The sequence below is a fragment of the Henckelia pumila genome, chromosome 3 (assembly GCF_033568475.1).
Source record: "Henckelia pumila isolate YLH828 chromosome 3, ASM3356847v2, whole genome shotgun sequence".
In the NCBI taxonomy this organism is placed as follows: domain Eukaryota; kingdom Viridiplantae; phylum Streptophyta; class Magnoliopsida; order Lamiales; family Gesneriaceae; genus Henckelia; species Henckelia pumila.
In genome coordinates this window covers 32,532,566-32,545,070 of record NC_133122.1, presented here as the reverse complement: position 1 = coordinate 32,545,070, position 12,505 = coordinate 32,532,566, and the positions used below count along the sequence as shown (strand labels likewise).

Below are 12,505 nucleotides of genomic sequence, written 5' to 3'. Positions count from 1 at the left end.
TGATCTTTTCTTTTAGTTAAACAAACGTATAAATAAATATATATTTATATAAATTTTTTATAAACTATTCTTTCCTATAAATTTTTTGTGACAAATTTTCTATTCTAATCTATAAATAATACTTTTTATACTCCAATATAGATCGAGTCAAACAGACAAGTTCTCATAAATATAGGAGCCATTTGGAATATTTGCCAAAATTTGTGTATATATATATATATATATTTATATATTATTATATTATATTGAAATGGAATTTATATGTACTATGTGTGTGTCAACTGGCTGTATGAATATGCGTAGGAGTGCTCCTATGCTGGAAAATGTATACTATATTCACGGACATACATTTGTTAATTTGTATATTTGTATAATATTAAGAAAATTGACGCCGACGGGCTATGAGAATAAAATTCTTGGGTACAGACTGACAGCCAACAAGGAAAAAGACTAGCTCCCTAACTTTCTCTCTCTGTCCCTCATTTTTGAGCTCAAGGTCTGACTTTTCTGGCCTTTTTGATCTTTAAATTTTCTCTCTGCATTCAAATTTTGAGTTTTTGTTTGTGTGTGTGTTTGTGGGGTGAAAGATTGAGTCAGAAAGGTGGGTTTTTGTGCCAATATTGGGAAGACTCTGATCTATGTTCGATCTTTTGGTTTCTTTTTTCTTGTTGATGTATCGTTTCGTGATCAGATTGATTTTCTTGGTGGTGTTTTGCTTTATCTTTTGTGGGATTGTGTTGCTTTGTTGAATTATGTTGTAGGATATTTGTAAAGTGGTTTTCTTGTGTGGTTTGGTTTAAATTTTGCTGCTTATTTTTTTCCTATTTATTATTGCTGGGTTGTTGTATGTTTATTTTTGTTTTTCTTCTTGTTTCTTTGTTGTCTATGTGGTATATTTTTATTCATGTAGCAGAAACAGGCTGTTTGTTTTTGTTGAAAATTTCTTTCATGTAATCGATTATATCATTTTTTTTGGTTAATTGTAAGTCAACATTGGTTAAATGAAGTTGGGAGTGGTAATTACTTATCTTCTGGATTTTTTTCCCAGCAGAATTCATATTTAAGATAGAGGATGTCTGGTGGGGGAACACAGAGCAGTTTAAGACAAACTCTTGGTGCACTTAAAGATACCACCACTGTTAATTTGGCAAAAATTAATAGTGATTACAAGGTTACTGTCAATATATATATTTAAATAAAAATGGTTACTTTTAATCATCAGGTTGCTTGATATTAGTTGGGTTTTTGCCCACACAGGTAGTGGACATTGCTGTTGTTAGGGCGACAAATCACGTAGAACGCCCTGCAAAAGAGAAACACATTAGAGGTGGGCATTCATTTCAAGATATTGCCCATCTGCCCCTTATTTCCTGATGATTGGATTTTAAAGGAGGATTCATTTACTGATCATGGTTTGTTGTTTTCAGCTGTCTTTTCTTGTGTATTGGCGACACAGCCACGAGCAGATGTTGCATATTGCATACATGCTCTTGCAAGAAGGTTGTCGAAGACTCAAAATTGGGCGGTATGTGTTCATGAAAATGATTACAATCTGCATAAAAATTATCATTAATCTTGATTTTTGTTTAATATATTATAATGTTTAGTTCTGTAACATTTTTCACCGGGCAAGTTTGGTGTAGCTGTTGAACGAAGAACAAGAGTTGGCTGTATGATTTTGCTTCTACTATGCAAGTTCTGTAACAATATAAGAAGTTTTAATTTAAACTGATATGATGGGGAAGATTTGGTCATTTTTCGAGCACAAATTTCTTTCAAATGATTATTGAGAAAAGATGGGAAATTTGGTGCATCAAACTTTCATGCATCTTAAATCCAATTGCCCAAGCAAAACACGTAGACCAAGAATGCATGTGATGTGACACATAGATTCTTGACCCTTGTTCATTTAGCATGGATTTGAACTAGTTTGTTTTTTTATTAAAAGAAAAAATACACATACACATCCGATATAAATTGAACCTAACATTTAACATTCTAGAAAACTACAGCCATTCCACTAAGCTATTTGGTTGGCCAGTGGCCACTCTATGAAACATCTTTTCTTGTTGCTTTTTCTAAGAAATGCTTCTACTCATTATGTATTTAGTGGAGACTATGCAGATAAGCAAAGGATGCTCTTGTTTTGTAGGTTTAGATCTACTATAGGTAGTTATGAAGGTTTATATCTTCAGTAAATGGTTAAGGAGCCTAGTATCATTTATTTTTAAAATCTTTGTTTAGTTGTATTGCTATATTAATTTGTGTATATCCATGCACATATATATTCTGCTTCTAATTTTGAGAAACGAAATTATTATTGAGCTTCCACATAATGCTCTTGAATATGTTATTCTCTATCTTTGTTTCGGTGATCTTGTTTTGCAGGTGGCCATAAAAACTTTGATTGTTATTCATCGTGCATTAAGGGAAGTAGATCCTACGTTCCAGGAAGAACTTATCAATTATGGTCGGAGCAGAGGCCACATTCTTAACATAGCGCATTTCAAGGACGACTCCAGTCCAAATGGTAAGTGTTTTATTTTAGATTAGTCTTTCAGAGTTACATGAAATAATTATTTATCGATAAAATGGATCTGCATCACTTGGCCAGCCTGGGATTATTCTGCTTGGGTCCGCTGTTATGCATTATATTTGGAGGAGAGGCTGGAGTGTTTTAGAATACTGAAATATGATATAGAGGCTGATCGCCTGGTGAGAAATCTACCCCTTTCTCTCGTTTTATTTTATTTTATTTATACTTTACATTCGCTCTATTTTTTGTTCCTGTTGCGTTTTGTTTTGTTTTTGTTAGTTCTTATAAAATCTCTCTGCTTGAAATTGTTTTAATAAATTCCTATAACATTAGAATAACTTGAAGCCTCTGATTAATAATAAGGCCAAGTACTGGTACAAGTTAGAATATGTGCTTTATGATGCCAGTGCTAATTACAAAAATTTGTAATTGATGCTTTTTTCCCAAACTTTAATCACAATCTTGTTGTGTCTAAACAATGAGGCATGCAAAGAAATATTTTTTGTCATTTGTTTTCTTGATTACCTCTAAATGTAAGTATTATTTCAGAGAACCAAAGATCTGGACACACCAGAGTTGCTCGAGCATTTACCGTCTTTGCAGCAACTTCTCTTTCGTGTGCTCGGCTGCCAGGTGAATTTAATTTATTTTTATTTTTCATAAATGTCATCTTAGTAACATTGGTTTTCAGGGTCCAATCCATGGCCTTGGTTCCATATGTGTGGACCATCAGATAGTTGAACTTGTATGTTGTTGATGTCATGCAGCCACAAGGAGCAGCAATTCATAATCATGTCATTCAGTTGGCCCTTGCAATGGTACATCAACTCATATTTTATGTTAATGTTCAGAATAACTAGCTTGCAGTGAACATAGCTATGTGTCATATCTAATGTTCTATTATCTCTAGGTTGCTTCGGAAAGTATTAAAATTTACAATGCCATTAGTGATGGTACAGTTAATTTGGTGGACAAGGTACACCTTGTGAACTCTGTTTTTTTTTTTTTTTTTTCTGATTTTCTCCGAGTACTTTGTGACTTTATGTTTTGACGACTTAATTTCTGATAGTTCTTTGAGATGCAAAGGCCTGATGCTCTCAAGGCTTTGGATATATACAGGAGAGCTAGCGTGCAGGTACAACCATTAAAAAAGAGTATAACTTAATTGGTAATTTTACTTTCTGGGATCTCTCTAGTAAATAATTTAGTTGTGATATATTTTATTTTATCACGATTTTTTCTAGGCTGAAAGATTGTCCGAATTCTATGAAGTATGTAAAAACCTTGATGTTCAACGTGGAGAAAGATACATAAAAATTGAACAGGTTTGACTTCTTAGTTACCTGTTTGTAACTCGTCATTCATTATGACCTGTATACATATTTCATTTCTTTGTTTCGTGATGCGTTTTATAGCCCCCTGCATCATTCCTTCAAGCCATGGAGGAGTATGTGAGAGAGGCACCACGTTCTTCTGCAGTTCGCAAGGGTCTGGTATGGTTAGCGTAACTCGATCATCTTTAAACTTGTTCATGTTGAGACATATATTCAAATGGAATGCCAATTTATATTTTAGAGAGACCGTTAGAAGAAGTCCTATTTTTTAAGTATACATTTATTAATTTTTCTTTTTTGTCAATAAAAAATTAATATCCATCACTCAACATCTGTTTTTGCATCTGTTAATTGGGAGAATGAAATGATTTTCTAGCAACATTTCCCAATCATATTCCTACGGCTAAAGGTAAAACGTGAAGTACTTGCGGACAGTCCACATAGTAGCGTGTATCGCTTGCAAGTATAAACTCATGTGAGCATAGTGTGATACAACTTGTTCATAAATCTTGTTTATTGGAGAAGTTCTACTTGTTTATTTCTGAAGTTCTATGACATCCCAAAGCTGTCCCGGTGCTTGAATTGATATATTCCGCTGGAAAGTTCGTTTGCAAATATATGTTACAATCGCTACAATTAATTGTGCCCAATTAAACAGGCTGATGATAAGCCCAAGGAGATCTTAGCGATAGAATATAAAAATAGTCCAGAGGTGAAAGAAGAGCGTCCACCGTCCCCACCTCCACCAGAACTGGTAAAAGTAATAGAACCGGTAAAAGTGGAAGCTCCAGCTGCTGAACCGCCAGATTTGCTTGTAAGTGATTAAGATATAGGAAAAGAACCTGAATCTATTTTCTCACTATTAGTTCGGAGATGCCTGTTTTTTAAGAAATGCAGCCTTTACCAGTCACCGCATTTGTCTTTGATATAGGGCCTGAATGATCCTGCTCCCGCTGCAATAGAGTTAGACCAGAAGAATGCTTTGGCATTAGCCATTGTACCAGTTGGTGAGTTTTTTTTCGAATTGAACTTTTCATATGCTCTTTTCTGGAGTCCTTTTGTTGTATTCTGGTGAACGACTTTTGAGAAAATGTTGTGGGAATAGGATGTATGTGTATGATAATTTTTACGGTAAATGGCAAATGTTTCTAGAAATTACAACATTAATCATCAATATTTAGTATGTTGTGTTAAAATATGATAATATGGTATCTTGATAAATGGTGAAAGTAAGTGATTGCATTGGAAGATTCGAAAATTCAGTTTAAATATATTTTGGGGAGAAACAGAATGAAAATAAGAAGAAATTTTTTTATTCATGGGATCGAAAAACAGATTCCAGATATGGACACCAATCAAAGTTCATGTTTCTGAATGGTGTGGATACGAGTAACATCGTCGTTGATGATGCAGGTTCTCCCGCACAACCAGTTTCCACTGGACCAAACTTGGCGAATGGAACTACAGGCTGGGAGTTGGCCCTCGTTACGGCTCCAAGCTCCAATGAGAGCACTGCTGCCTCTAGTAAATTGGTATCACTCAAATCTTCCCTCGATGTTCTTTGTTACTTCACCGATAAAATGATAATATTTTGGTTTTAAAAGTGCACTTATGAGAGCCCCTTTTCGTGTTTTCTTCTCACGTTGACGAAGGCTGGAGGGCTAGACAAACTTACGTTAGACAGCCTGTATGAAGATGCAATCAGAAGAAATAACCAGCAGAATGTGAGTTACAATCCATGGGATCAAGCTCCAATGGCTAACTCTATGATGCCACAACAAGTCGCACACGATCCATTCTATGCCTCCAACGCAGTTGCTGCGCCAAATTTTGTTCAGATGGGGGCTATGGCGAATCAGCAACCATCTTTTATGTATCATCCACGACAAATGATGTTTGCGGGACAACAGCAACAACCTTTGATGATTATGGGACAACCACCACCCATGAATCCGTTTGGAAATGCCCATGTTGCCAGTGGCCACTCCTACGGCTCAGGTATGCCGGTTCAAGCCTACAATCCATATTCCGGCCTCATCTAAATACAAGAAAATCTTTTCTCATCGGAAATTCTAGGAGTGAAAATACAAACGAGGTTAGGCTTGCTTTATATTTTGGTCTGATATGTGATGTTCATGTAATCATATGTTGTGCATTTGAAGTAGATAGATGAAATTCATTGTGTAATAATTAAGTAGAAATTATTGTATTTGCCATAATTTTTGTTTGCATCAGAGAAGTGGAAATAAACATTTTTGGGCTTGCTTGTAATGTTGGTACCTTCCGCGGTTGAGCAAGGAATTCTTTCATATTTGTTAACTTGTTCTTTCTTTTGATTCAATAGCAACACTTCTGTGAGGGTAAACTTACCGTGTATTGCTGAATAAAATTTGTCAAAGTGATTGTTTTTAAGTCACGATTAGATGCTTCATCGTTTTGTTTTTCTTTTGTTTGTTTTTTTAAAAAATATATATATATACCTTGTTTTTCGAGAAATTTGTGGAATTTTGTACAGGGATGTAAATGACCTGAACCGAGCCGAACAATATCTGATTTGGCTTCACCTCGTTTGAAATCTATAAAGGCTCGAGCTCCGTTCGAGCTTTCATCATAAGGCTCGAACTCGGCTTCTTTTAATATATATAGCAACTCGAGCTTGGTTCATTAATATCTCGTTTATCATGTTAAGCAAGTCTGACTCGAATTCGGTTCGTTGAGTGAGTTCATTTTCGGGCTCATTAAGTGAACTAGTTTTCAGGCTCGTCAATTAATGCTTGTTTTCGAGCTTGTCAACATAGAAATAAAATCGAGTTTGAGTTTTACTCATTTATAATTTTTCGATAAAATTGATTTATGACTTTAACTTAATTTATAATCTTATCTTACTATATGATCCAAAACTTCAACCTCCAATCTCAAATTCTCGTTGTTTATGAATTTATAACATCATTACTAACTGTGTAGGTCATATTATATCCCCAAAATCTCCGAATTTATCAAAGACAATTTTAGATGTAAATTTCTGCCTCAAACCTTGACTACTTCCAAGTTGTAGAAGTTCAAGGTGCACTTTCGTTTAATGTATAGTACATAATTGTATTTATCATTCTAAAAATTTCATCAAACGATCAAATAACTGATAAACTCAAAATGCAAGTTTCGTTTCTCTTTTTACCTTTCAAATAAAATTTGAAGCTCCCAACTAAAGTATTAAACCCAAGTTTCGAAGACTCACCCCCAGTGGCGGAGCCACATATAGCTTCACCCGGGCTTTAGCCCGGGTGGCCCGAATTTTTTTTAAAATTTTATATATATTGATTTTGGGAAAATTTTAGATTAATTTTATAGTAGCCCGGGTGATTTCATTCAAAAGTTTAAATAATTCTAGAGTTTAAAATTTTAGCCCGGATAGTTTAGAAATTATGGCTCCGCCAAAAATTGCTCACCCCTAAAGAAAATCAACATTCAACATTGTCCATGCTTATAAGTTATAACGCGATCTGCTATTATATGGAATCGTTTCTCTAATGGTGTTATATAACTTAATTAAATATTGTGCATATACATACATACATTGAGTTAACTTCTTTATTATATTGTAAACTGAATTTTTATTTCAATCGTCATATACAAATATATCCTAGTAGTTAAGTTTTAATATATCAACAAATTTAATTCAGATAATATCAAAATTTCTTCTAACTAAAAATTTTGAATATTATTAATCTATCATAAATAGTTTAAATTCTCGTAAGATATTTTAAATATAATTTTTATTTTATTTTGTAGAAATTTATTGACTGAATTGTCATTCATTGGAAATATCGCATAGAGAAATATTTTATTTATTGTGTTTTTCAGAGAATTTTAATACAATAATCTGCAAGTTAAAAAATGCAAATTATGGCAATGCCCTACGTGTTGTAAATTCATATTTTTTCTTTTTTTTTTATTAAAAGAATTCATATTTTGTATTAATACTAATATTTTTATTAGTCTTAATAAAGTATTGTGTTCCAATCATGTCATTTGTGTTAATACTAATATTTTTATTTGTCAACTCAACATATGAGCCGAATTTGAACTTGAACTTGAACTTGAACTTGAGCTTGAACTTGAGCTTGATCACAAACCATATAACATATTTCATATATATATATATATATATATATATATATATATATATATATATATATATAGAAGAATCAAACTCAAACTAGGTAAACGAACCGAACTTGGGTTTGCCAACCATATAAATTAAAAGAACATATTCGTGAGCCACCTAAACGAACCGAGCTCGAGCTGATGAGCCACCTAAAAGATCCGAGCTCGAGCTAGCGAGCCTCCTAAACGAGCCGAGCTTGAGCTCCCAAGCCTATTGGCGAACATGTTCGCAACTTCACGAGTCGAATATCTTTGAACTCAAGCTCGACTCGTTAAAATTATCGAGCTCGAAATCTAGCTCGAGCTCGGTTCGATAAGCTTAATGAACAAGCTTTTTATCCAGTCGAACTCCGAATAACTCACAAATAGTTTGGTTCGTTTACATCCCTAATTTTGTGGGATGATGGTGTCAGTTGCATGGATGAACGGAAATATGACCCATTTTTCTTGTAAAATAGTATATTCATTATACACCGTTTTATATATTACATACATTTAAAATTATTATGATTAAAAGATGTTTACATTAGTGTATTTGTTATGGTTAACATACCTATCCCTATTTTTCCTTTTAAGTTAGTTAATTATAGATTAACATTGGGATCAAAAAGTCTAAATTCTTAATTTAAGCGATTTTTTTTTTTTGTTTTCTCACAATTAAGGGATGTTCGATTTTTTTTGTTTTGTCACAATTAAGGGATGTTTATCGGACCCGGACAGGAACTAACATAATTTAATTGATTTTGTTACTACTCAAATAATTTCAATATAGTAGTACCAGACAAAATATATTACAAAATTAATTAATGCGTCTCTGTGTGTGTGTGTGTGTGTGTTTTTTTTTTTTTTTTTTTTCTAATTTGGTCTCTTGATACAACAATTTTTAAAAGAGTGTGTCTCTTTTGAGATTGTATAATGTATTTTTGTTCGTGCGACAAGTCAACCCTATCGATGTTTTCAAACAAAAGATTCTGTCTCACGAGAAATTCGTCAATAAAATTGACCCATAAGATCGTCTTAACAATAGTTTTTGTGTTTTTTAAAACAACATTGATATTTTTCTGTACCGTGTGTGTTGTTTATTAAAAATACAACAATGATATTAATTCTTATCACACTAAACCAAATTATTTTTCAAATGGTAATACTATCATCTTCTCACGAAAAAAATTATATTATCATTGCTTTTTTTTTTTTTTAAAAAAATAGTACATTATCAACACAATAATTTTGCTCATTATAAAAAAAAATTAAAAATAGTTTTCATACAGCTTATTCATAATTTAAACATTAATCTAACTTCAACAATAATTATCGATAAAAAAATACTGTACAAATACACAATATATATATATATATATATATATATATATATATATATTACATGATAGTTTATAATTAATATGTTCCGAAATCAGATAATATCATAGATTATGTTATAAAGAAAATATTAGATAAATTTGCATCGATAAGTATACTTCACTGATATAAATATAAATATAAATATAAATATAAATAAAATAAAAGCAGGTAAGATTTGATAAGTTTGAAATTTGAATCAATTTGAATAAAATCTTTTTCCTTTAAAAAGTTTAGTTTCCCTTTCAAAAAAAAAAAAAAAGTTTAGTTTCAATGGAAGGTATATAAACGAAGGAATAATATCAAAACCCTAAACACAAATTTGGGGAAAAAAAGATGTCATCTTGGATTCCTTCCCTTTTCCACCCCAATCATAGCTGCGATCCCGACTCCAATTACGACAATCCCACCTCACCTACATGTTCTTCGCCCATAACTGCTGCATCCACCGTGAAGGTTGATCTCTCCGGTGTGTGCCGCGGTGTCGCCGCCTTTATTGCTCCGCGGGAAGGGAGTCCGAGTTCGGTGGTCTCTTCTCGTTCTGTGGATGCAATTGCCGGGATTAAGAATGATTTGGCGGAAATTCGGGGCTCTTTTAAATCAGGTCTCGCTTTAATTTCCTCCAAGCTTACCTCCAATTTCTTTCACTTAAAAGGACAACTCGATGATGAGGATTATGGTGAGGAGGAGGATGCAGTGGGAATTACAGAAGAAGTGGTGGATTTTGCAAGGAAACTATCTACACGGCCAGAATTGTGGGTTGATTTTCCTGTCTCTTTAGCAGATGGTATGGTAATACTTATGCAAATTTTAGTTTTCTTTTTCTTATCACACTATTAACGGTTGTGCAGCTGTAGTTAGAATTTAAGTAATAAACTAATAGTTATAATCTTTGAGAAATCCCAGCGAGACAGGTTTACCCTAAAATCAAAATTTTTTGCATGTAAAGCCCAAATAATTTTCAGTCTGTAAATGTGACATAAGTGTAGAAAGGAGCAAAAAATAACCCAAAAATCAATATCATACTAAAAAGAACCCCTGGCTTGGCATTCTTGCGAAACTGTAACATATAACAGTGTTTATGATTGTTTTTTGCTAGTCATTAGTAGTCGAAGTCATTAATGTGGCTAACAGTATTATATAGTGTTGATATTTTTGTTTGCGAATTAAAAATAATTGCATTTACTGTAAATAATACTATATAGTGTTGCGTAGAATCCATGGTCATCAGTGCAAATAATTTTTCCTGAGAATGGTGTATGAGTTGGTCCTGAACTCGGAAATATTCTGTTGCAGACTTTCATATGTCAGACTATCAAAGAGATCATGCTGCAGATATCGACTATTTGGTGCCTGAGCTTGCGACACTAAGGCGGAAAATTTCCAGTCAAATTAGTGAACGGAAATTTTGGATTATCTATTTTATTTTACTTTTTCCCAGATTAAGTGAGGAAGACTTGAAGTTTCTTTCATCCCCACAGGCAAGACTGCTTTATCTAACATTTTGCTTTATATTTTATATTTTCCTTAATGCAGATATGGATATTTCCTATATCATATCTTCTTGGGTCTAACCTATAAGATATAACATATACAAGATCCGCACCTTCTCAGCTCTGTTGAAATTTTTTTTAAAGAAAGTATGTTTAAACTCTAGACGATGCGTTGATGATTGCTTTACACAATTACCATTATGGGAATTCTCGTGTTATGTTCCCTTGAAATGCTGCTCTCTATCAGACAATGATTATCCAGTGTATAGTACAATAACACCTAAAAACGAACAGAATCTGATTTGCTCTCTCTCAGTCACTTTAAATTCTCTGAATTTGAATCATTATTGAGATATATGGCAATTATTTTTATTTGCTTTCATTTGTTGAGGATATCAAGGATGGTTTCTTTTTGCATTTTTCTTTCACTTAGTTTTTCATAATATAGAACAATTTCTTGTAACAGTGGATTTCCAGCATTCTTGTGTTTGTACGTCCATTAGTCACCATGAAAGAGTTGCAAATCTGTGTACACTAATATTTAGTTCCCCGCAGGTCATTGAAGCTAGAGAGGCTATCTTAAAGAAACTGCAAAATAGAAGTAACACGATGCAAGAAACATCAGAAAACCACTCCAAGAATTCCGAGACTAACCATGGGATTGATAAAGGGCATATCTCGGAAGGAGGTAAAAGCTACATGCAGCACACGATCTCATTTAGTGATTTGGAAGATGACTACTACTGCCTATCAGAAAAGATTTTGGGATCTAGACTATCGAACAGCGACAAGGGTGAAGCCAATGAATGGATTCAATTAAATGAGAACTCTGGAGATCAAGCCAGCAAAAAAAAGGCTGGTCAATCTTCTTTACCTGATAAAGAATCAGGGAGTGAAGATTCAAATGATTGGCTTGCCGTCGATGAAAATGATTTTGACAATTTGGGGGTAATCTGAACCTCCAAGTTATGTATATTCAATTCCCTTTTTTCTTATTTTATTATTTTCTTCATATTGCCCCGGCCAATTTACATATTTCACCAAGGGTGAATTTGTTTATTAGAAATAATTTGGTGTGAATATATTCTCTTGTCCATGTGGCACTGTTCAAAATACTTTGCCAGTAATCTACCTCTATGATATTTATTTATTTGATTTATTTTGAATTTATGTTGCCAAAATATATTTTTCTTCAATTATATATATGCCTTTATGCAAATTTTGTTGCTCACATATATATATAGAGTAATGATCCTCTACACATCAGTGTGCATGGATTTTGTGTGCATCGCGTGATGTTCGCGCGAACATTTAATATCTGAGATGTTCACGTGAACATTTGAAAATAAAAATCAGATGTTCGCGTGAACATCTTAGATGTTTGCGCGAAAATCATGTCGCACACAAAATTTCTGTACATTGGTATGCAGGAGATAAATATTATATATATATATATATATTATTACTTAATTATCAATAGATATTCATAATCATATGTTCATGTGTTGATATTTCTCAATAACTTCTCTAGAATATTAATTCCTCGATCTTATTTAAAGTATGAAGAATGCTAATTATTTAGTAATCATATTACAAAACGTTATGATCATTTAATTTTT

The 12,505-nt window shown here is 33.0% G+C and overlaps 2 protein-coding genes across 3 annotated transcripts; both read left to right on the top strand.

Moving 5' to 3' along the window:
* Positions 1-356: 356 nt before the first annotated feature.
* On the top strand, positions 357-6,189 carry LOC140886197 (putative clathrin assembly protein At5g35200). Of its 2 annotated transcripts, none has more exons than XM_073292698.1 (16): positions 357-496; positions 1,052-1,171; positions 1,258-1,327; positions 1,428-1,525; positions 2,389-2,530; positions 2,615-2,715; positions 3,086-3,169; positions 3,304-3,354; positions 3,447-3,512; positions 3,606-3,671; positions 3,781-3,861; positions 3,952-4,029; positions 4,529-4,684; positions 4,802-4,877; positions 5,284-5,402; positions 5,523-6,189. In XM_073292698.1, exons 2-16 carry the CDS (start codon positions 1,073-1,075, stop codon positions 5,910-5,912), a joined length of 1,677 nt encoding a protein of 558 aa, XP_073148799.1. In that variant the 5' UTR covers positions 357-496; positions 1,052-1,072; the 3' UTR covers positions 5,913-6,189. The 2 variants fall into 2 exon arrangements, with proteins under 2 accessions (XP_073148799.1, XP_073148800.1); XM_073292699.1 differs by having other exon boundaries at positions 458-601.
* A 3,464-nt stretch (positions 6,190-9,653) lies between these two features.
* LOC140892782 (uncharacterized) lies at positions 9,654-11,978 on the top strand. Its single transcript, XM_073301776.1, has 3 exons — positions 9,654-10,180; positions 10,690-10,874; positions 11,442-11,978. Exons 1-3 carry the CDS (start codon positions 9,730-9,732, stop codon positions 11,841-11,843), a joined length of 1,038 nt encoding a protein of 345 aa, XP_073157877.1. The 5' UTR covers positions 9,654-9,729; the 3' UTR covers positions 11,844-11,978.
* Positions 11,979-12,505: the final 527 nt, after the last annotated feature.

Coding starts and splice junctions, on each gene's coding strand:
- LOC140886197 (XM_073292698.1), top strand. CDS start 1,073: ATGTCTGGTGGGGGAACACAGAGCAGTTTAAGACAAACTCTTGGTGCA. Junction 1,328..1,427: donor AAAAGAGAAACACATTAGAG/GTGGGCATTCAT, acceptor TGTTGTTTTCAG/CTGTCTTTTCTTGTGTATTG. Junction 4,030..4,528: donor CTGCAGTTCGCAAGGGTCTG/GTATGGTTAGCG, acceptor CCAATTAAACAG/GCTGATGATAAGCCCAAGGA.
- LOC140892782 (XM_073301776.1), top strand. CDS start 9,730: ATGTCATCTTGGATTCCTTCCCTTTTCCACCCCAATCATAGCTGCGAT. Junction 10,181..10,689: donor TCCTGTCTCTTTAGCAGATG/GTATGGTAATAC, acceptor ATTCTGTTGCAG/ACTTTCATATGTCAGACTAT. Junction 10,875..11,441: donor AGTTTCTTTCATCCCCACAG/GCAAGACTGCTT, acceptor AGTTCCCCGCAG/GTCATTGAAGCTAGAGAGGC.